The sequence below is a fragment of the Sceloporus occidentalis genome, unplaced genomic scaffold (genome assembly GCF_023333645.1).
Source record: "Sceloporus occidentalis isolate IW3139 unplaced genomic scaffold, rSceOcc1.0.p SCAF_7, whole genome shotgun sequence".
Classification (NCBI taxonomy): Eukaryota; Metazoa; Chordata; class Lepidosauria; order Squamata; family Phrynosomatidae; genus Sceloporus; species Sceloporus occidentalis.
Window position 1 is genome coordinate 68,434,554 of NW_028316987.1, and position 23,124 is coordinate 68,457,677.

The window sequence follows — 23,124 nt, forward strand, 5'->3', positions numbered from 1 at the left end:
GGGGTGTCCCTCCTTTCCTCCCAATCCCACCCACCTCCCCTGGACTGTCCCTCCTTTTCCCCCGACCTCCCCCTCCTCACCCGTGGTGTCCCTCCTTTTCCCCCATTCTGCCCCTCCTTCCCCAGAGTGTCCCTCCTTTCCCCCCATTCTCCCCCTCCTCCCCTGTGGTGTCCCTCCTTTCCCCCAGATCTCCCCCTTCTCCCGGAATTGTCCCTCCTTTCCCCCCGATAGCTCCCTCCACCCCCGGGCTGTCCCTCCTTTCCCCTCTTTCTCCCCCTCCTTCCCCGGGGTGTCCCTCCTTTCCTCCCAATGTCCCCCTCCTCCCTGCGGTGTCCCTCCTATCCCCCCGATCTGTCTCCTCCCCCGGGGTATCCCTCCTTTCCCCCAATCTCCACTTCCTCCCTGGGGGTATGCCTCCTTTTCCCCCAATTTCCCCTCCTTCTCCCCTGGGTGGGCCTCCTTTCCCCCCGTTCTCTACCTCCTCCCCACGGTGTGCCTGATTTCCCCCTGTTCTCCACCTCCTCCCTGGGGTGCTCCTCCTTTCCCACAGATTTCCCCTTCGCCCCCAGGGTGTCCCTCCTTGCCCCAGACCTCCCCTCATCCCCCAGGTGTCCCTCCTTTCCCCAAACTCCCCCTCCTTCCCCTGGGTGTCCCTCCTTCTCCCCATTCTCCCCATCCCCCCAAGGTGTCCCTCCTTTCCCACAGATCTCCCCTCCTGCCCCAGGATGTCCCTCCTTTCCCCCCATTCTCCCCCTCCTTCCCTGGGTGTCCCCTCCTTTCCCCCATTCTCCCCCTCCTCCCGGGGGTGTCCCTGCTTTCCCCCTGTTCTCCCCCTCCTTCCCTGGAGTGTCCCTCCTTTCCCCCAGATCTCCCCAGATGTAACCCTCCTCATCCTGGGTGTCTCTCCCCCCAATGGATGCCTCCTCCCCCGGGATGTCCCTCTTTTCCCCCAATTCTCCATCTGCTTCCCCAGGGTTTCATCCCTTTCCCCCCGACATTCCTGCTATTCCCTGGGGTGTCCCTCCTTTCCCCCCTGATCTCCCCTTCTCCCTCAGAGTGTCCCTCCTTTCCCCCATCTCCCTCTCTTCTCCCGGGTTGTCCCTCGAACCCCCCATTCTTCCCCTTCTCCCCCAGGGTTTCTCACCTTTCCCCCTGATCTCCCCTCCTCCCCCTGGTTGTCCCTCCTATCCCCCCAATCTGTCTCCTCCCCCGGGGTATCCCTCCTTTCCCCCAATCTCCACTTCCTCCCCGGGGGTATGCCTCCTTTTCCTCAATTTCCCCTCCGCCTCTGGGGTGTCCCTTCTTTCCCCCCAACCTTCCCGTCCTAACAGGGGGTCAACCTCCTTTCCCCCCATTCTCCCCCTCCTTCCCCAGGGTATCCCGACTTTTCCCCTGTTCTCCCCCCTCCTCCCCTGGGTTGTCCCTCCTTTCCCCCTGATCTCCCCCCCTCCCCTGGAGTGTCCCTCCTTTGCCACCCAATCTCTCCTCCAAGGGGTATCCCTCATTTCCCCCCATTCTCCCTCTCCTTCCCCGAGCTGTTTCTCCCGGGGAATCCCCCCTTTCACACCTGTCTCTCCCTCCTCCCCTGGGGTGTTGCTCTTTTTCCCCAGATGGCCCCCTCCTCCCCTGCTGTGTCCCTACTTTCCCCTTGTTCTCCCCCTCCTTCCCAGGGCTGTCCCTCCTTTCCCCCCGATCTCCCCCTCCTCCCCCTGGGTGTCCCTCCTACCCCCTCCTTCCCCTTCCTCCCCTGGGGTATCCCGCCTTTCCACCGATCTCCCCCGGAATCTCCCTCCTTTCCCCCAGTTCTCCCCCTTCTTCCCTGGAGTGTCCCTCTTTCCCCCGTTCTCCCCTCCTCACCCGGTATGTCCCTCCTTTCCCCCCAATCTCTCCTTCCCCATCTGGGATGTCCCTCCTTTCCCCCAGTTCTCCCCTCTTCCCCACGGGTGTTCCTCCTTTCCCCCTGTTCTCCCCCTCTTTCCCAGGGCTGTCCCTCCTTTTCCCCCAATCTCTCCCTCCTCCCCCTGGGTGTCCCTCCTTCCCCCTCCTTCCCCTTCCTCCCCTGGGGTATCCCTCCTTTCCCCCGATCTCCCCAGGGATGCCCCTCCTTTCCCCCAGTTCTCCCCTCTTCCCCTGGGGTGTCACTCCTTTTGCGCCCCTCTCTCCCTCCTCCCCCGGGGTATCCCTCCTTCCCCCCCCTCCGAACTCACCCCTCCTTCTCTGGATGTCCCTCCTTTCCCCCAATCTCCCCCTCCTCCCCCTGGGTGTCCCTCCTTTCCCCCGATCTCCCCCAGAATGTCCCTCCTTTCCCCCGATCTCCCCCTCCTCCTCCCAGGTGTCCTTCCTTTCCCCCACACTCCCCACACCTTCCCTGGGGTGTCCTTCCTTTCCCCCAATCTCCCCCTCTTCCCCCGGGGTGTCCCTCCTTTTGCGCCGGTCTCTCCCTCCTTCCTCGACGTGTCCCTCCTTTCCCCCTGAACTCACCCTCCTTCCCTGGATGTCCCTCCTTTCCCCCCGATCTCCCCCTCCTCCCCCTGGGTGTCCTTCCTTCCACCTCCTTCCCCTTTCTCCCCTGGGGTATCCCTCCTTTCCCCCGATCTCCCCCAGGATGCCCCCTTTTCCCCAGTTCTCCCCTTCCTTCCCTGGGGTGTCCCTCCTTTGCCCCGTTCTCCCACTCCTCCCCTGGGGTGTCCCTCCTTTCCCCCTGTTCCCCCCCTCCATCCCCGGTGGGGTCCTTCCTTTCCCCCCCAATCTCCCCTTCCTCCCCCGGGGTACCCCTCCTTTCCCCCAATCTCCCCTGGGATGTCCCTCCTTTCCCCCAGTTCTCCCCTCCTCCCCCGGGCTGTCCCTCCTTCCCCCCCCCCCCGATCTCACCCTCCTTCTCTGGATGTCCCTCCTTTTCCCCCGATCTCCCCCTCCTTCCCCCGGGGTGTCCCTCCTTTCCCCCGTTCTCCTCCTCCTCCCCCGGGGTGTCCCTCCTTTCCCCCCAATCTCCCCCTTCCTCCCCCGGGGTATTTCTACTTTCCCCCAATCTCCCCTGGGTGTTCCTCCTTCCCCCTCCTTCCCCTTCCTCCCCTGGGGTATCCCTCCTTTCCCCCGATCTCCCCCGGGATGTCCCTCCTTTCCCCCAGTTCTCCCCCTCCTTCCCTGGGGTGTCCCTCCTTTCCCTTGTACTCCCCCTACTCCCCCGGGGTGTCCCTCCTTTCACCCCGTTCCTCCCCTCCATCCCCGGGGGGTCCCTCCTTGCTCCCCAATCTCCCCTTCCTCCCCCGGGGTATCTCTACTTTCCCCCAATCTCCCCCGGGATGTCCCTCCTTTCCCCCAGTTCTCCCCTCTTCCCCTGGGGTGTCCTTCCTTTTGCGCTGGTCTCTCCCTCCTCCCCCGGGGTGTCCCTCCTTTCCCCCCCCCACACTCACCCTCCTTCCCTGGATGTCCCTCCTTTCCCCCCGATCTCCCCCTCCTCCAGCTGGGTGTCCCTCCTTCCCCCTCACTTCCCCTTCCTCCCCTGGGGTATCCCTCCTTTCCTCCGATCTCCCCCAGGATGTCCCTCCTTTCCCCCAGTTCTCCCCCTCCTTTCCTGGGGTGTCCATCCTTTCCCCCCCATTCTCCCCCTTCATCCCCAGGGGGTCCCTCCTTTTCCCCCAATCTCCCCTTCCTCCCCTGGGGTATCCCTCCTTTCCCCCAATCTCCCCTGGGATTTCCCTCCTTTCCCCCAGTTCTCCCCTCTTCCCCTGGGGTTTCCCACCTTTCCCCCCGATCTCCCCCGCCTCCTCCTGGGTTTCCTTCCATTCCCCCACACTCCCCCCACCTTCCCCGAGTGTCCTTCCTTTCCCCCCAATCTCCCCCCTCTTCCCCCAGGGTGTCCCTCCTTTTGCGCCGGTCTTTCCCTCCTCCCCCGGGCTATCCCTCCAATCCCCCCAATCTCCCCCTAGGTGTCCCACCTTCCCCCTCCTTCACCTTCCTTCCCCGGGGTATCGCTCCTTTCCCCCGATCTCCCCTGGGATGTCCCTCCTTACCCCCACTTTTCCCCCCTCCTTCCCTGGTGTGTCACTCCTTTCCCCCGTTCTCCCCCTCCATCCCCGAGGGGGTCCCTCCTTTTCCCCCAATCTCCCCCTACTGCACCTTGGTGTCCCTCCTTCTCCCCTCCTGATGTACAAATCCTCACCCAGGGTGTCCCTCCTTTCCCCCAGATGTCCTCCTCCTCCCCTGGGATGTCCCTCCTTTCCCCTTGTTCTCCACCTGCTTCCCCAGGGTGTTCCTCCTTCCCCCCATTCTCCCCCCTCCTCCAATGGGGTGTCCCTACTTCGCCCCCCAACCTTCCCATCCTCCCCCGGGGTGTCCCTCCTTTTCCCCATACTCCCCCCTCCTTCCCTGGGGTGTCCTTCCTTTCCCCCATTTGTCCCCTCCTCCCCCACGGTGTCCCACTTTCCCCCCACATCAACGTATGGCACCAGAGTTTCCACCTTCATGACTGTATTTAGTAACTTGTGAGCTGGGGAATCACCTGTTGCTTTCTCAATGAGCAAATAGACACTGTAATCTTCTCTCAGATGAGGCTTTTATTTGTAGAAGTTACACTGTGTACAACACTGTATACGTCAACACCATCCACTATCCGCATCAATAACAACCCACTCTGAGGCACGCACACTGTGCCACTCTCACTCAGTCACTGTTGAGAATTGACAGTTGGCAGTTGCATCAACATTCCAATGATGCACTGTTTAAATGCTGACACATATAACTGCCACTAGAGCTGTAAATAACTTGCAAAACAGCTCCAACTAGTGGCCACATCCATGTCATTTAGACAGACCTGTTTACCATGGTCCTGGCAGGAGTGTCCCACCTTTCCCCCTGATCTCCCTCTACACCCTGGGGTGTGCCTCCTCCCCCCATCTCCCCCTCCCCTTCCTCCGCCAAGGTGTCCCTCCTTTCCCTCCCAATCTCCCTCTCCTCCCCCGGGCTATCCCACTTATCCCCCAATCTCCCCCACCTACCCCTGGGTGTCCTTCCTTTCCCCCAATCCCCCCTCCTCCCCCAGGGTGTGCCTACTTTCTTGCCGATTTCCCCAAGGGTGTCCCTCCTTTCCCTCCGTTTTCACTCATTTCCACTGGGCAGTCCGTCCTTTCCCCCCCGATCTCACTCCCCGGTGTGTCCTTTCTTTCCCCTGATTTCCCCCTCCTCCCCCGGGGTGTCCCCTCTTTCCCCCGATCTCCCCCTCTTCCCCCGGGGTTTCCCTCCTTTCCACCAATCTCGCCCACCTCCCCCCAGGTGTTCCCTCTTTCCCCCGATCTCCCCATGGTGTCCCTCCTTTCCCCCATTCTCCCCCTCCTCCCCCGGGGTGTCCTTCCTTTCCCTCCGTTCTCCGCCTCCTCTCCTGCGGTGTCCTTCTTTTCTCCTCCCCCGAGGTTGTGATGTTTATATTGCATAGCGCATGAGGCCACACATCAACGTATGACACCAGAGTTTCCACCTTCGTGACTGTAATAACTACCTGTGAGCTGGCGAAACACCTGTCGCTTTCTCAATGAGCAAAGAGACACTGTAATCTTCTCTCAGATGAGGCTTTTATTCGTAGAAGTTCCACTGTGTACAACACTGTATACATCGACACCATCCGCTATCCTCATCAGTAACAACCCACTCTGAGGCGCGCACACTGTGCCACTTTCACTCAGTGACTGTTGAGAATTGACGGTTGGCAGTTGCATCAACATTCCAATCATGCACTGTTTAAATGCTGGCACATATAACTGCCACTAGAGCTGTAAATAACTTGCAAAACAGCTCCACCTAATGACCACATCCATGTCATTTAGACAGCCCTGTTTACCATGGTCCTGGCAGGGGTGTCCCTCCTTTCCCCCCGATCTCCCTTTACTCCCCGGGGTGTCCCTCCTTTCCCCCCATTCTCCCCCTCCCCCCTCCTCCGGGGTGTCCCTCCTTTCCCACCCAAACCCCCCATCCTCCCCCGGGCTATCTCACCTTTCCACCGATCTCCCCCTCCACCCCCAGGGTGTCCCTCTTTTTTCGCCGACCTCCCCCAGGGTGTCCGTCCTTTCCCCTATTTTCACTCCTCTCCCCCGGGCTGTCCGTCCTTTCCCCCCAATCTCACTCCTCGGGGTGTCCCTCCTTTTGCCCCGTTCTCCCCCTCCTCCCCCAGGATGTCCCTCCTTTCCCCATTATGGCCCCCTTCTCCCCTAGGGTGTCCCTCCTTTCCCCCAGTTCTCCCCTCTTCCCCTGGGGATCCCTCCTTTCCCCTGTTCTCCCCCTCCTTCCCAGGGATGTCCCTCCTTTCCCCCTTGATCTCCCCCTCCTCCTCCTCCCGGGTGTCCTTCCTTTCCCTCATACTCCCCCCACCTTCCCCAGGGTGTCCTTCCTTTCCCCCTCTTCCGGTGGGGTAACCCCTTTCCCATGATTTCACCCTCCCCCGGGGTGTCCCTCCTTTCCCCCCGATCTCCCTGTCCTCCCCCCGGGTGACCCTCCATTCCCTCGATCTCCTCCTCCACAGGGGTGTCCGTCCTTTACCCCATTCTTCCCCTCCTACCACTATGTGACCCTCCTTTACCCCTTATCTCCCCCTCCTCCCCTGGGGTGTCCCCCCTTCTCCCTATCTCCCCTTCCTCCCCTGGGGTGTCCCTCCTTTCCCCCTCCTCCCTCGGGGTGTCCCTCCTTTCCCCTCTATTTCCTGCTCCTCCCCTGAGCTGTCTCTCTTTTTCCCCTGATCTCCCCCTCCTCCCCTGGGTTGTCCTTCCTTTTCCCCCAGATCTCCTCCTTGTCCCCAGAGTGTCCCGCCTTCCCCCAATCACCCCCCTCCTACGCCTTGTTGTCCCAGCTTTCCCCTCCCAATGTACCCCTCCTCCCCCGGAGTATCCTTTCCCCTGATCTCCCCATACTCCCCCGGGGTGTCCCTCCTTTCTCCTTATCTCCCATTCCTCCCCTGGGGTTTCCCTCCTTTACCCCGATCTCCCCCTCCCCAGGGATGTCCCTCCTTTCCCCCCCAGGTCACCCCTTCCTCCCCTGGAATGTCCCTCCTTTCCCTCTTTTCTCCCCCACTTACCCCGGGGTGTCCCTCCTTTTCCCCATACTCCCCCCTCCTTCCCCGGGGTGTCCTTCCTTTCCCCCATTCATCCCCTCCTCCCCCACGGTGTCTCACTTTTCCCCCCATTCTCCCCTGGGGTTGTTAAAACGCTTTTGATATTTATGTTGCGCAGCGCGTGAGGCAACACGTCAACGTATTGCACCAGTTTCCACCTTCATGACTGTAGTTAGTAGCTTGTGAGCTGGGGAAACACCTGTCGCTTTCTCAATGAGCAAAGAGACACTGTAATCTTCTCTCAGGTGAGGCTTTTATTCGTAGAAGTTCCACTGTGTACAACACTGTATACATCGACACCATCCACTATCCGCATCAGTAACAACCCACTCTGAGGCGCGCACACTGTGCCACTTTCACTCAGTGACTGTTGAGAATTGACAGTTGGCAGTTGCATCAACATTCCAATGACGCACTGTTTAAAAGCTGACACATATAACTGCCACTAGAACTGTAAATAACTTGCAAAACAGCTCTACCTAGTGGCCACATCCATGTCATTTAGACAGACCTGTTTACCATGGACCTGGCAGGGGTATCCCTCCTTTCCCCCGATCTCCCTCTACTCCCCAGGTTATACCTCCTTTCCCCCGATCTCCCCCTCCCCCTCCTACTCCAGGGTGTCCCTCCTTTCCCTCCCAATATTCCCCTCCTCCCCCAGTGTACCCCTCCTTTTTCTCTGATCTCCCCCTCATCCCCTAGGGTGTCCCTCCTTTCCCGCCGATCACCCACTCTTCCCCCAGGGTGTCCCTCCTTTCCCCCGATCGCTACCTCCTCGCCCATGGTGTCCTTCGATTCCCACTGTTCTCCCCCTTTTCCCCCGGGGTTTCCCTCCTTTCCCCTGATCTCCCCATACTCCCCCGGGGTGTCCCTCCTTTCTCCTTATCTCCCATTCCTCCCCTGGGGTTTCCCTCCTTTACCCCGATCTCCCCCTCCCCAGGGATGTCCCTCCTTTCCCCCCAGGTCACCCCTTCCTCCCCTGGAATGTCCCTCCTTTCCCTCTTTTCTCCCCCACTTACCCCGGGGTGTCCCTCCTTTTCCCCATACTCCCCCCTCCTTCCCCGGGGTGTCCTTCCTTTCCCCCATTCATCCCCTCCTCCCCCACGGTGTCTCACTTTTCCCCCCATTCTCCCCTGGGGTTGTTAAAACGCTTTTGATATTTATGTTGCGCAGCGCGTGAGGCAACACGTCAACGTATGGCACCAGTTTCCACCTTCATGACTGTAGTTAGTAGCTTGTGAGCTGGGGAAACACCTGTCGCTTTCTCAATGAGCAAAGAGACACTGTAATCTTCTCTCAGGTGAGGCTTTTATTCGTAGAAGTTCCACTGTGTACAACACTGTATACATCGACACCATCCACTATCCGCATCAGTAACAACCCACTCTGAGGCGCGCACACTGTGCCACTTTCACTCAGTGACTGTTGAGAATTGACAGTTGGCAGTTGCATCAACATTCCAATGACGCACTGTTTAAAAGCTGACACATATAACTGCCACTAGAACTGTAAATAACTTGCAAAACAGCTCTACCTAGTGGCCACATCCATGTCATTTAGACAGATCTGTTTACCATGGACCTGGCAGGGGTATCCCTCCTTTCCCCCGATCTCCCTCTACTCCCCAGGTTATACCTCCTTTCCCCCGATCTCCCCCTCCCCCTCCTACTCCAGGGTGTCCCTCCTTTCCCTCCCAATATTCCCCTCCTCCCCCAGTGTACCCCTCCTTTTTCTCTGATCTCCCCCTCATCCCCTAGGGTGTCCCTCCTTTCCCGCCGATCACCCACTCTTCCCCCAGGGTGTCCCTCCTTTCCCCCGATCGCTACCTCCTCGCCCATGGTGTCCTTCGATTCCCACTGTTCTCCCCCTTTTCCCCCGGGGTTTCCCTCCTTTCCCCCGATCTCCCTCTACTCCCCGGGGTGTCCCTCCTTTTCCCTAGTTCTCCCCCTCCTCCCCTGGGATATCCCTCCTTTCCCCACTGTTCTGCCTCTCCTTCCCCAGGGTGTCCCTCCTTTCCCCCCCATCTCCCCCTTCTCCTCCCGGGGTGTCTCACCTTTCCCCCCGATCTCTACGTCCTTCTCCAGGGTGACCCTCCCTTCCCCCTTCCCGAATTCCCCCTACTCACCCAGGGTGTCCCTCCTTTCCCCTGATCTCCCCCGTTCCCCCCATGAGTCCCTCCTTTCCCTCTCATGTCCCCCTCCTCCCCCGGGGTGTCCCTCCTTTCCCCCTGATCTCCCCCATTCCCCCCGGGAGTCGCTCCTTTCCCCCTGATTGCCCCCTCCTCCCATGGGATGTCCCCCCTTTCCCCCCAACCTCCCTCTCCTCCCTGGGGTGTCCCTCCTTTCCCCACAATCTCCCACCTTCTCCCTGGGGTATCCCTCCTTTCCCCCCTGATTTCACCCTCCTCCCCCAGTGTGTCTCTCCTCCCCCCCCGATATCCCCTCCTCCCCTGGGTTGTCCTCCTTTCCCCCCAATCTCCACCTTCTCCCCGGGATATCCCTCCTTTCCCCCCTGATTTCACCCTCCTCCCCCCCAATATCCCCTCCTCCCTGGGTTGTCCTCCTTTCCCCCCCAATCTCCCCCTGCTCCCCTGGGGTGTTCCGTCTTTCCCCCGATCTCCCTCTCCTCCCCCGGGGTGTCCCTCCTTTCCCCCCAACCTCCCCCTTCTCCCTGGGATGTCCCTCCTTTCCCCACAATCTCCCCCCTTCCCTCCCGGAGTCCCTCCTTTCTCCCTGATCTCCCTCTCCTACCCTGTTGTGTCCCAACTTTCCCCCTGACCTCCCCCTTCTCCCCGTGGTGTCCCTCCTTTCCCCCCCCATCTCCCCTGGGGTATCCCTCCTTTCCCCCCAATCTCCCCCTCCTTCCCAGGGTGTCCCACCTTTCTTCCCAATCTCCTCCTCCTTCCCCCTAGGTGTCCTTCTTTTACCCCCAATCTCTCCCTCCTCCCCCTGGGTGTCTCTCCTTTCCCCCGATTTCCCCCTCCTACCCCTGGGTCTCCCTCCTTTCCCTCCAATCTCCCTCTCTCCTCCCCCAGGGGTCCCTCCTCCCCCCCCAATGTCCGGTGGTGTCAGTATGTGATATTTAAGTTTGTGTGTTATTTGGGGAAAGGTGTCTGAATGTATAGGTGAAACTTTTGTGTTTGTGGTGACAGTGTGCGATGTGTCCTTTAATTTGTGGGGAAAGGTGAGTGAGTGAGTGAATTGTAGAAATGTGTTTGTGGTGTGAATGTGAAGTATGTGGGGGAAAGTGGATGGATGAAATTTGTGTGTTTGTGGTGTGTGTGATATGGCACGTGGAAGGTAGGGAAGGATGTCTGAGGAATTGGTGAAAATGTATTTGTGGTGTGAGTGTGTAATGTGTATGTGTGTGTTAATATGTGTGTTGTGAAGAATGGTGTTTGAGAAAATGCTGGAAATGTGTATGTTTGTGGTATCAGTGTATGAGTGAAGGGTGAAAATATTTGTTTTTGAGGTGAGTATAGAGCAGGGGTTCCCAACATTTGTTGGGCAGCAACCCCCATTGCAGACGAAAGATTTTCGGCTGCATACAAGCCCTAACAGACTTTGCTGCCGGACTTCCTGCCCCTTCCCAGCCTCCCAACCAATTAGGGAGGCCAACAGGGAAGAGGGGGCGGGACCTCTGGCCGCAAGTCTCTGGGACTTGCAGTCCCATCCTCTTCTCCCTGTGGTTGCCTGGCAGCCGCGGGTAAAAGAGGAGGAGGCAGCCCCGCCCCTTTCCCTTCCTCTTCGCGGCTGTCTGGCAGCCATGGAAAGGGAGGGAAAGGGCAGGAGGACCCCCGCCCCTTTCCCTTGCTCTCCGCGGCTGTCTGGCAGCAGTGGAAAGGGAGAGAAGAAGGAGGAGGATCCCCACCCCTTCCCTTCCTCCCCGCAGCTGTCTGGCAGCGGTGGAAAGGGAGGGAAGGAGGAGGAGGACCCCCGCCCCTTCCCTTCCGCCCCGCGGCTGTCTGGCAGCGGTGGAAAGGGAGGGAAGGAGGAGGAGGAGGATCCCCGCCCCTTCCCTTCCTCCCCGCGGCTGTCTGGTAGCCATGGAAAGGGAGGGAAGGAGGAGGGGGATCCGCACCCCTTCCCTTCCTCCCCACGGCTGTCTGGCAGCTGTGGAAAGGGAGGGAGGGAAGGAGGAGGAGGAGCCCTGCCCCTTCCCTTCCTCTCCGCGGCTGTCTGGCAGCCATGGAAAGGGAGGGAAGGAGGAGGAGGAACCCCGCTCCTTCCCTTCCTCTCCACGGCTGCCTGGCAGCCAGGGAAAGGGAGGGAAAGGGCAGGAGGAACCCCGCCCCTTTCCCTTCCCTCTCCGTGGCTATCTGGCAGCCGTGGGAAGGAAGGGAAAGATGAAGGAGCCCCGCCCTCTCTCCTTTTCCTGTACGGTGCCTGCGCTAGCGCCGGCACCCGCGGAGTAAAGGGGAGGGGGAGGCGGGGGGATTCCCAACCTGGGGACCCCCGCGCAAGGGTCGTGCGACCCCCAAATGGGTCATGGCCCCCAGGTTGGGAACCCTTGGTATAGAATGTGCCTATGTGAGCAGGAAGGATGTTTATGTGAATAGTGAAAAAGTTTGTGATGTGTGTATATAGTATATAGAGAAGGGTGTGTGAGTGAATGGTGGAAATGTGTGTTTGCAGTGTGAGTATGCAGTGTGGTATGATATGTGGGGAAGGGTGTGAATGAATTGTAGAAATGCATTTGTGGTGTGTCTCTGTGTAAGGTATGTAGTGGTGTGAGTGAATTGTGGAAATATGTATATGCGGTGTGAGTATGCAGTGTTTGTGTGGGGTAGGTGCCGGAGGAGTGTTTGTGTGAATGGCAGAAATCTGTGTGTGTATATGTATGGTATGTGAGCAAAGGTGTGTGAGAGAATGGTGAAAGCATGATTGTGGTGTGAGTGTGCAGTGTCCTGTATTATATATAGAATGGTTTGAGAGTGAATGGTACAAATACGTGTTTGTGGTGTGAATGTGTGATATGTCTGTGTTTGGTATGTGGGAGAACTCTGTGGTGTGTGTGTGTGTGTGATGTATGTTTCTGTGGTAAGTGGCATAGAGTGTTTGTGTGCCTGGTTGAAATATGTGTGTTTGTATGCAGTTTATATGTTATGTGAGTGAATGTTGGAGATGCGTGTATGGTGTAAATATGCGGTGTCAGTATGTAGTATGTGTGTGTGTGGTATGTGGGGAAAGGGAGTGTCTGAATGGTGGAAATTTTTGTGTTTGTGGTGTAAGGGTGCAGTGTTTCTGTGTAGTAGCTGTGGGAAGGGGGTTTATATGAATAGCAGAAATATGTGTATGTGTTTGTGAGGGTTGTATTATGTGGTATGTGGGGAAAGGTGTTTTAGTGACTGATAAAATGTGTTTGTGGTGCAAGTGAGCAGTGGTTATTTGCTCAACTGTATTATATGGAGAATGGTGTGTTAGTGGAACGTGGAAATGTGTTTGTTGCTTGTGTGGTATGTGTGTGGGGGGGTTGTTGATGAATGATAGAAGTGTGTGTATTGGTGGTAGGAGTGTGCAGTGTATTTATGTGTGTATGTTGGTGTGGTATATGGTGGAAGTGTGTGAATGAATAACAGAAATGTTTACCTCTGTGGCATGAGTGGTGGGTGCATTTTGTTTGTGTGTGTGTGACATGGGATGTAGTGTGGGATTTGTTTGTGTGGTGGGTACACACATGTGGATGGCAGTGTGTGTGTGTGTGTGTTTTAGAGTGCTTAGATAAGGCTCTACAGCCAAAATCTAGTTCTTGGTCCCAACCAGAAGAAATTGAATGAAACCCATTGAATCAACTGAACTTGCAAAATGGTTCCCCTGCCCAGTACTCAATGATTCAATGAGTCTTGTTCTAGTTGGAGCCAATAATTAGATTTAGGCCTAAATTCCCCCAAGACACATTGACTTACCTTTTGTGCTGAAAATCTGCAATAAAATAGGGTTAGTTTTGATCACTTACCTGGTAAATGTTGTTGCCTATACAGAGAAAGAAAAAAGTCACGTGGAAAATATTATCCTACCACACAGCCCTACTATGAAAACCCAGGGAGCATTTTTAGGGGAACTGTTCAAAAACAAAATACTCTAACCCTTCCCACAACCATATTTCTCTGTGTTGATCTAAGTGCTGTTTCCCCAAAATACATTTAATTATCACTGATGAAGAAAGTCTGCCATATAAACATGATGATTGGTGGTTTCTTACCTGGTAGATGGCTTTGCCTGTATAAGGAAACACAATCAAAGAGAAGGCAACAAAATTTTCAACAACTAACCCTGTGAATTTACTTGCCCAGAATACAGTACTGTAACAGAAAGTTTATTTCAATATAATGCCTATTTATATTCATGAGAAATTTAACAGGGGAACTGTTTAAAAGCAAATATTTCTAACCTTTCCCATGGCCAAATTTCGTTCCTTCTCTAAGAGTTTAGAGGCAATTCTAACCTGTCCAAACTTAGCTCTCTCTCTTTCTCTGTTGATCAGACCAAGAGCTCTTTCCCCCCCAAATGAATGAAATTATAATTTAAAAAAAAGCCTAACATACAAATATGATTATTGGCTGTTTCTTACCTGGTAGATGGCTTTGCCTATATGAGGGAACACAATCAAACAAAATGCAGCCAAACTTTCAACAACTACGTAACCCTGGGAATATACACACCCAGAATATAATGTAAGATATTTTTTATAATGCATAGCTCTATTGACTAGAAAATTATATTGACAAGACACATTGACTTACCTCCTTCCCCCCCATCTCCCCTTCCTCCCCCTTTTGTGCTGAAAATGTGCAATAAAATAGTCTTAGATTTTATCACTTACCTGGTTATTTTTTTCCTAAACAGGGAGTAAAATTAGTGTGGAAAATTTTATCCTACCACACAACCCTACTATAAAAAGCCAGAGATCATTTGGGAGGAACTGTTCAAAAACAAAATTCTCTAACCTTTACAACCACATTTCATTCCTTCTCTATTAGCTTAGAGGCAAGTCTAACCTGACCAAACTTAACTCTTTCTCTCTATCTGTTGATCTGACCAAGTGCCCTTGACTGTTTCTTACCTGGTAGATGGCTTTGCCTATATGAGGGAAGACAATCAAACAAAATGCAGCCAAACTCTCAACAGCTAAATAACCTTGTGAACATACATGGCCAGGATATAATGTAAGAGAAATTTTAATATAATGCATAGCTATATTGACTAGAAAATTAACTCGTTCAAATTGGTAACGCTTTCTTTTTTCTGGACCATTTGATCTCTGTAACTCCCGGGTAGCTTACAAATGTCAAATTTCACCTCCGCCCCCATAAATAGAGACTGGTTCCTAGTTCAGATCATGCTTTGGGCTGGCCACCCTGAACCCACAGATGAAAGGCTTTTCTCCCCTCTGGGTCCCAAAGGATAGAACCTGAGAAGGGGCCCTTATCTTGGTTGAACAGGACAGAAGTACTGACCTCTCTCTCCTAGGCAGTGGGGCCCTGTGGGATGAGGATGGAGGGCTAGCCAACAGAGAAGAAGCCTCCACCATAGAAGAAAATGGCAGACCCAAAGGGCTGAGGGCACTGGGAGCTGCACTGAGGACCCCAGAAGCCAGGAATCAAAATCTACTCACAGATGGTCTTCTTCTGGACCAATCCTTTTGTCTGTAGGAAGGAAGAGAGAGAGATGGAAGACAGCAGCCCCCCTATCTTCATTCTCTCTTGAAATGCTAGTCAACCCAACGGAAAGATCAGGAAACCCAGACATAGAGGTCAGCTTTGGGCCTAAGCAGCTATCAGATTTAAAACCAAATCTCTGTCAAATAGGGAAAGATTTCCAAAAGAGCCACCTCTGCCTCTGAGTCCTTCCTATGCCCAACTGCCAACTAGAATGCCCACCAAGGGAAGGTCAGTTGGAGCTGTCAGAGCATTGTTGAGTAAGCATCATGGTGACCTCAGAGGCATTGTGGGGGTCTGGATTTTAAAGGCATATTCCTCTTTTTCCATGAAACAGCCCAAAACACAGACATAGAATAAAGACAAACAGTAGAGAATTAATAACTCTGACTGTATGCTCCTAGCCTGGTGGTTCCCCCCAAGCTCAAAGGAGGAGAGGTTCAGGCAAGGATCAAAAGTGAATGGCTTTTGAAGATGTTGCTGGACTGCCCACGCCTACTACACTCATCCCTCCACATTTGATAGCTTTAGGGGCACACCACAGGACCCCCTGAATGTGAAAAATTGCAAATAACAAAAACACTATGTTTTTACCTGAGAGGACCCTCCTCTAGGTCCTCCAGTACAACTCTGTGGTCAACATCTGCCAGAGACTGATCATAAAATTGCTCTGGAGGAGCTACAAATGCCTAGTGGACTGATCATTTGGAGTCCTAGTCCAATAGTCAAACCCCTACACCATGGACAAAAGATTTTAAAATATATATTAAAACAGTTCATTAAAAAATAGTTCAACAATGTTTGTTTTGGCTGGAGGTGTATGTGTTTCAGTCAAGCAACTGTAAGTGTTATAGTCAAAATTAGAAACCATACTATTATTATTATTATTATTAACCTTTATTTATAAAGCACTGTAAATTTACACAGTGTTGTACATACAATTTTTTAGTCAGACAGTTCCCTGCCCTCAGGCTTAGAATCTAAAAATCAATATCAATAGGAAGAGGCAGATGTCATGGTCCAACTGTAGCTACTGTCCTGAATCTAAGTTTATGAACCATGGCTGCAATCCTGTACATTCTCATCCAGGAGTAAGCTTTCTTGAACTCAGTAGTACTTACTTCTGACCGTACAAAGTTAACTTGTAAAGCACATCATGCTTTACGGAAGATATACAGCCAGCTGAAATACAAGCTTAAGCTTTGAATTCAAAACTGAAATAAACTTGGAATTAAACTGATAATGCAAAATAGGAAGCTCACCAAAGAGAATGAAAGAATTATCCAACTTCTGCTTCATTTTTTTTTCTTTCTTTCTGTAATGTCTTTCTGCTAATCTGTCACACACAAAAATACATAAAATTTGAAAATCTTTCCTTGTGAGCACTTTTTTGCTGGTTCCTTTTTTCTTTTCTTCTGTTGTCTGTCCTGCCTAGCTTTTTGAGATCTTACCCACAAACAACCTGAACACAAAGACAGCATTCTCTAATTTCCATCACTGTTGCTCTTCATCTGTCAGAAGTGCAGGAGCAATATGTCTCAGTCTCAGCTTCTGCTTCCTTCCTTGTTTCAGGGCAGTTAGGTCCTTGGTGATCCCTTTAAGGATCCTTGGAAATATGAACTTGTGACACCAACATAGCCAGAGTTTGTTGGGTCCAAGACCCCATCCCATCAAAACACCCTAAAAATGCATATCCTCCTGGCAGCGACATGGTCCCTTTTGCCTGATTGCTGAAGATTTCCGGAATTCAAAGTCTCTGTAGCTCCTTTTCTCTTCTTTTCTCTTCTCAGTATCTTTGCTTACTCCCAACTTTCTAGATTGCTTGTGTTATTTCCTCTTCGTGTATGCATCATTGCTCAGCCATTTTTGTCCCCAAAACAGCATCTATAGGTCTAGCTGTACCTGTTCCTGCTCTTCCTACAGTTCCAGGTAGCTACTACAAAGCTTTTGTCTTCCAAACTAAGCCAGTGGTGTCAAAAATGAAGCTTTATCGCCCTTTAGTGGCCAAACATAGCAACAACAATTATAGTAAGAGATTAAAGATATATAAAGAAAAGTCCACCTTTAACAATTTCATTGGTCATAATATGGGTGGAAAAGTTTTGGTGTTTTGTTTTTAATTGAAAGCAGAGAGTCAAAGATTCTACCAAATATTCTAATGTCTTAGGAAAACAAGGAGACTTGCTTGCTACTCTAGGTGAATGGAAGACTGGATATTTGCATTCCTGGTTCAAGTTCCAAGGAAAGCAAATTCAGCCTCAGTCCAATAAATGAACCCTGACCAAAAAAACAAAACAAAACAAAACAAACCCTAAAATATGTTACATTTTATTCACATTAGACCCCAGTTTGACTTCAATACTATTGACTGATATTGTATACAATATTATAGCCCCATCCTATGTAGATTAAGGCTAAGTACGTTTAATTTTGCATAGGGTTCAGTTTCAGAAAATCACTACTACTTTTTTTTCTAACTAAACCACGATTCCCCTGGGAAGGAAATGGCATCATTGATGCTGACTGCACAATGCCACTTCCCTCCGGTAGCTGTTCTGTCCCCTAGCTGCCCATTTTCTTTCACAGGGGACCCTGTGTCCAGGTCAAGTAAAACAATTACATATTTTGGGCTCCTATGTATTCAGTGCAAAGTAAGTAAAGGGAGACAGTAACAGTTGGATATCTCTTGGTCAGCTAAACTGCACCTGAGATATATTTTGCCCTGGGGAATACAGACAATAAAGTGGAGACAGCTACTTTATATATAGATTTTGGGTTTGGCTTTTTTTTCAGACTATGTGGCCATGTTCTATAAGAGTTTATTCCTGACGTTCCGCCAGCATCTGTGGCTGGCATCTTCAGAGAATGCTAACCTGGAAGAGAGTGAGTATGTGTATGTGTGTACAAACACACACACACACATACACACACATATATATATACACATACTGTGTGACCTTGGGTGAGGAGGAGTGATTCCCATGTTAATCTGTGTATTGTTCTGTTGTTGATGACCAGGCCTCAGGGGAGGAGGATATGCAAAAGAGGATTAGTGTCTGCTAATTGGTGACCATTGTCTGCTGGGAAATCCCCTGACTCTGAGTGGTTTCTCATTTGCATTTGCTGAGTCCTGGTTTTGGTGTTCTTCAGGAGTGGTAGCCACACTTTATTTACTTTAAGGATTTCTTTCCGGTTGAAGTTGTCCAAGTGTTTGAGGATTTCAATGGCTTCCCTGTGCATTCTGACCTGATAGTTGTTGGCATGTTCCAGAATTTCAGTGTTTTCAAAGAGCATTTTATGCTCAGGATGGTTTATAACGTGTTCTGCTACTGCTGATTTTTCTGGCTGACTCAGTCTGCAGTGTCTCTCATGTTCCTTGATTTGTGTTTGGACTTTATGTATATTTTAAAAGTGCACATGTTCTGATTTCAAAGCAACCACATGTGATATACCAACATTGTGGATCTGCTTTTAATTAATCCATAATATAACTCTGTAGATCAGTGATCAGTTTCTGTTCTTCTCTGATGCAGGACTGGAGCAGCTGGCCCAAAAAGGAAAATATTTATCACCTCTAGCAATAATAACTGGGATTTCCTTATTTTTGATAGTGGCAATGTGCCTTCTAACATTATGGAAAAGATTTCAACCTCACAAAGGTACTGTATGTTAAATTAATCCCCTATTACATTCAAAGTTTCTGCAAATTATAGCAGAAAGAGCTGATATTTTCCTCTCTGTCTTTCTTTTCCAGTTATACAGCAGAAGTTGCAGATCAGGTAGAAATCTAATTTTCTCTTTGATGCTCAATCTCACATTAATCCTTTTTAAAAGCATGTTCTGCCTTCATCCTGATTTGATGCTGGATTTAAAATATTTCTATTTAACACTTGTATTTTGTAAATGTTTTAGGCCTGAAGCCGATTACCGAAAAGCACAAACAATTTCAGGTAATGTGATACAATTCATTTAATAGAAGTAAACCCCTTTCAACTCTGTATAAATTCCTCTGAAAAAGACTGAAAGAGATGGGAGGGATGAAGAAAGTTGAATGCAGAAAGTTGAAGTAGATGGTGATTATCAGCCATCACAGACCTGTTATTGTTCCTTAAATCCCATGGTGCAGAAACATTGGAGTGGTGCTGAAATTCTGGGCTGGGCTGGTTAACTTTACATGCTGTTTTCCACATCTAAATTGCCTCTTAGTGCAGTGCAGTGGTTCTCAAACTTTTTACCCTTCTGATCCCCTTTACATTGACATGCACACATTGTGCACCCCTGCTCAACATGGTATATGATTAAAAATATTTGTTTGTTTGGTGAGCGTATTTTCATTACACATTTATGTATATTCATATTTTACCATATTAAGGCTCCAAGTGCCCTCTGTGCCTTTCCAGGGCAGAAAAGGTTTGGAAGGAGGAGGGGGATCAGGGTCTCCAAGTCTTGTGCACCCCTTGAGTAACTCTCAAGCCCCTGGGGGGTCCTGCCCACCCAGTTTGCAAACCACTGCCCTAATGGATGCTTTACTCCCCACTGGCAGTGATAGCTAGCTCTGATGTAAGTGGGATGGCACTGGATTTTACTAAACATTACATTTTTAATTAAACCTGATTTTTCTAAACATTAAATGAGTTAACCAAGGTGGTGAATCCTATCTCTACTGCCGACCTCATAGGTGCGACATTTCAGATAGTTCTTTAAAGTTCAGGAACAGTTAAATCCCGGAACAAGCACACCACCTCACTAACATCTGAGCCCTCAGCCATTACAGCCTGCTAATATATTTGGGAAGGCCCTCTGCCTAATTTTAAGAAGAAGAAAAAACAAAGTGAAAGGAGGTCCAGTCAGAGACTGGCCATGCCTCACCCAGTGTGGCCCAGAATATTTGCTGAAGGAAAGTGGGAAATGTGGTGCCATATTCATGCATTCTGAAGCTCAAGTGCTTCTGAACATTAGGCCCAAACAGACAGGCCAAACTAAATCTGCTTCAGGTCACATTGGAGGTATACTGTTTACATGATATACACATCTTAAGAGCCAGAAGCTGCTCTAAAGCCACACTCCAGTTCTTAGGACTGGAGCGTGGCTTTGGTGTGGCTTCCGGCCTCTTAGGACACATGTATCATTAAAACAGCATACCTCCAAAGTGACCTGAAGCAGCTTTATTATGGCCTGTCCGTTGGGGCCCATTGTTACTCTTTACTGGTAGGAATATTCATTTGCTTCTCTAGACCTCTATCATTTCTTTTAATGACCCTTTGGACTAGACTTGCCTAATTTCCATCTCTTTCTTCTAGTGTCTCCATATCATGTTAATGTCTATGGCTTCTTCACGTTTTCAGACTTTCTCACCTCCTACAATTCTCTTGGGGATTCCATTGAAACTAAAGGTGAGGTGAAATCCTAGTTCCATAAATAAGTAATAATTTTTCCATATTAATGATTTACGTTTCAGGTCATGAAAATGCACTAGATGATTTTGGAATATATGAATTTGTTGCATTTCCAGACCCTGGAGGAATTTCAAGGGTGAGTGCTTGCATAATTAAAGTGCTTGCATAATTAAAATATAGTCTCTGTAGGGATATCTGATGAGTCACTGCTGTCTTGACAGCTTTTCACAGTTTCTTTATACAAGTCTTATAAAACAGTGAAGTTGAAAAGTTTCTAGCAAACAAACAATAAATACAAATTTGCAAAGAAAGAAGAGGCTTAATTTCAGTGACACTAAATGTGACTATTTTCTTATCTCTCTTACTGTTATTTCTTCATTCTTGATGACATAACAACTTTTTACATTTAAAGAGCTTTGGGTTCCACTGAACACTGCAATATAAAACCAGAGTGATGAAGTGGCAAATATAAAACCAGTGCAGTGTTTTGCCAGGACTAAGGGTAGAATGATAAATTCTGTACAGGCGCTCTTCAAATCGTTAAGTCTGCAAAGCTGCCTCACCAAGGAAAATTTTAAAAATGCAAGCGGCTGCATTGAGCCATATAAATGAACCAGTTTACATTTTTATGCCCATTCGGTGCCATTGTTTTGTAAACCTAATGGGACCTAATTATCCATTCAGGACCAAACCAAAATTCCGTGCATATTAACAGGTGGGGGTAGCTTGCAACAATATGCTGCTGCTAAGATAATGTGATGACTTCAGCTAGGCTTGGGAAGAGGAAATCCTTTGCTCATGCTAATCCAAAAGTCCCTCTACTCCAGTCCTTGATCTCTAGCTGTCCTATACCACTGTGATGAACTCACAGTCCAGTTATGAAATCCACTACAACAAGGAGCCATGAAACACATTGAGTAACTTTGGGCCATACTCTCTCAGCCTATCCTATTCAACAGGACAGTTGTGAAGATATAAAATGGAGGAAATAATTGTGCTGCCTTTAGCACTTTGAAGGGGAAGCAGGAAAAAATAATCAGATAAATAAAAATGGCAAAGTATGTCAATGTATGTAGATCTGAAGTCATCTTGCTATTTTCTATTTAACGATTAGGGTTCTAATTAGACATAATGAAGAAATCTGGTCTCTTACTTGCACTGTTACTTCTTATTTATTTATGTATTTATTTATCAGCCAAAAGACTCTCAGAGCAGCTTACAAATTGTTGATTAAACATCTCCCTGTCCTCAGGCTTCATGTGCTATGTGTGTTGTGTGCCTTCAAGTAATTTCCAGTTTATGGTGACCTAAGGTGATCCTAACCTCTTCCTAAATCTAATGAGCTTCAGCTCACATTGACAAGTCATAATATGATATATAAAGATCATAGATCACTTTGCTGCAAAAATAAAAAAAGATCTTGGGGAAAAGCTGAGAGCCATGCTAGTTTCTAACATGTCTGTTTTGGCTACATGACAAAAACACTTGCTGTTTCCAAAGGGAAGAAGTAGGCATTTTAAAATTTCATGTATCTTATACAATGATACCCAACCCTTCCTCTGATGATGATGGTATACAGGCCTCCTCCACCCATTTTAATTTTCAGAACCACTCTATGAAATCATTTAGGCTGGGAAACAGTTGACTGGCTCAAGATCATCCCACGATCTTCATTACCAAAAAAGAGTTTGACCCTGTGTCTCTTCAGTCTTAAAATGATATTCTAGCTATGATATTAATACTACCAAAAGTGGTGGTTCATGTACCAGTCCATGAGACATCAGTTGCCAGTCCCTAGTAAATTTTCAGAAAAGCATATAACAAATGTAGCCAATGGGTACAAATATGGCACTGATCCCTGGCACACTGGAGAGGAAAAACAATAGATATTCCCCAATATCAAATCATTTGACATGCACTGAACTATACTAAATTCATTCTGTGTTAGGCTCTTCTTCAAGTGTTGCATGTCTTGCTCTGAGAATAGGATTTTTTTCTTTCTATTTTCAGATGTCAAGCCGATCTGTTTCTGGCTCTGATGTTATCCAAGGGCACGATTTTCATGGTACAATTTATGAAGTTGTTCGACATATTCCAGAACAACAACAAGAACATCAAGAGTAAGTTGACCAAAGCCCATTTTCAGCAAGATTGTTTTGGACTGCAGAAGAGAAGACTGAGGAGGGACATGATAACATTCTTTAGATACTTGAAGGGCTGGCATGCAGAAGGCAAAGTCTTGTTTTCTGCTGATCACGAGGGCAGGATTAGATCTAATCAGTTTTGGTTATGGCAGTAATTTTCAACTGAATTTTAGGGAAGACAGAGAATATGGAGACACCAGGCTCCTTCCCACAGAGCTGTCCTCCACACCACTTGCAAAAGATGAAGGCAAGAAGAAAGGTTGCTGAACTGACTCTGTAGGCTGAAGCCCATCAGCGTAATTTACAGAAGTGCAAGGTTAACACATAGGAAATTTATACATTTGGGGGAGGGGGATCAGTGTTGGACATAAGAACAAAACAGGACTGTTTGAGGGAGTGTGTTTTGTGTCCAGAGCTTGAAAGAACTGTTTTTTTGTATGATAATGTGCCAGTATGCCTATTACATGTGTTGGTGAGAAACTTGTGCTCCAAAAAGCAGCTTTTTCAAACTCTGTGTTTACTTCACTAGTGAGCCAGGCATTGCAATGATAAGAAAATCCTCTCATATTCATTGACCTTCAGCCATGTGCATTTAGTTACAACATTCAATCCTCTACATCACACCCACTGGCCCTCAACAAGTTGAGTGCTACACTGAGAGGACCTCTCTTCTGGAAACAAAACAAAATGCCATGTGATAGGCAAAGGCATCATATTTTTGTTCTTGTTGTAGCAGCTGCTGCTGCTGCTGTTCTTGGATATACACAATAAACTTGGCTGCGTTTCTGGAATTTGTTACTATGTTCATGAATGGAAGTTTAAAAGCTCTGC

General features: G+C 49.9%; 1 protein-coding gene across 1 annotated transcript in view; it reads left to right on the top strand.

Moving 5' to 3' along the window:
- Positions 1–23,124, top strand: part of HEPACAM2 (HEPACAM family member 2) — a 52,560-nt gene that overhangs the window by 28,981 nt on the left and 455 nt on the right. Inside the window, exons 5-9 of the mRNA XM_089534018.1 lie at positions 18,287–18,412; positions 18,508–18,532; positions 18,666–18,703; positions 20,212–20,285; positions 22,160–22,269. Of these exons, the coding sequence (XP_089390144.1) occupies positions 18,287–18,412; positions 18,508–18,532; positions 18,666–18,703; positions 20,212–20,285; positions 22,160–22,269 (373 nt within the window). The remainder of the gene's footprint in view (positions 1–18,286; positions 18,413–18,507; positions 18,533–18,665; positions 18,704–20,211; positions 20,286–22,159; positions 22,270–23,124) is intronic.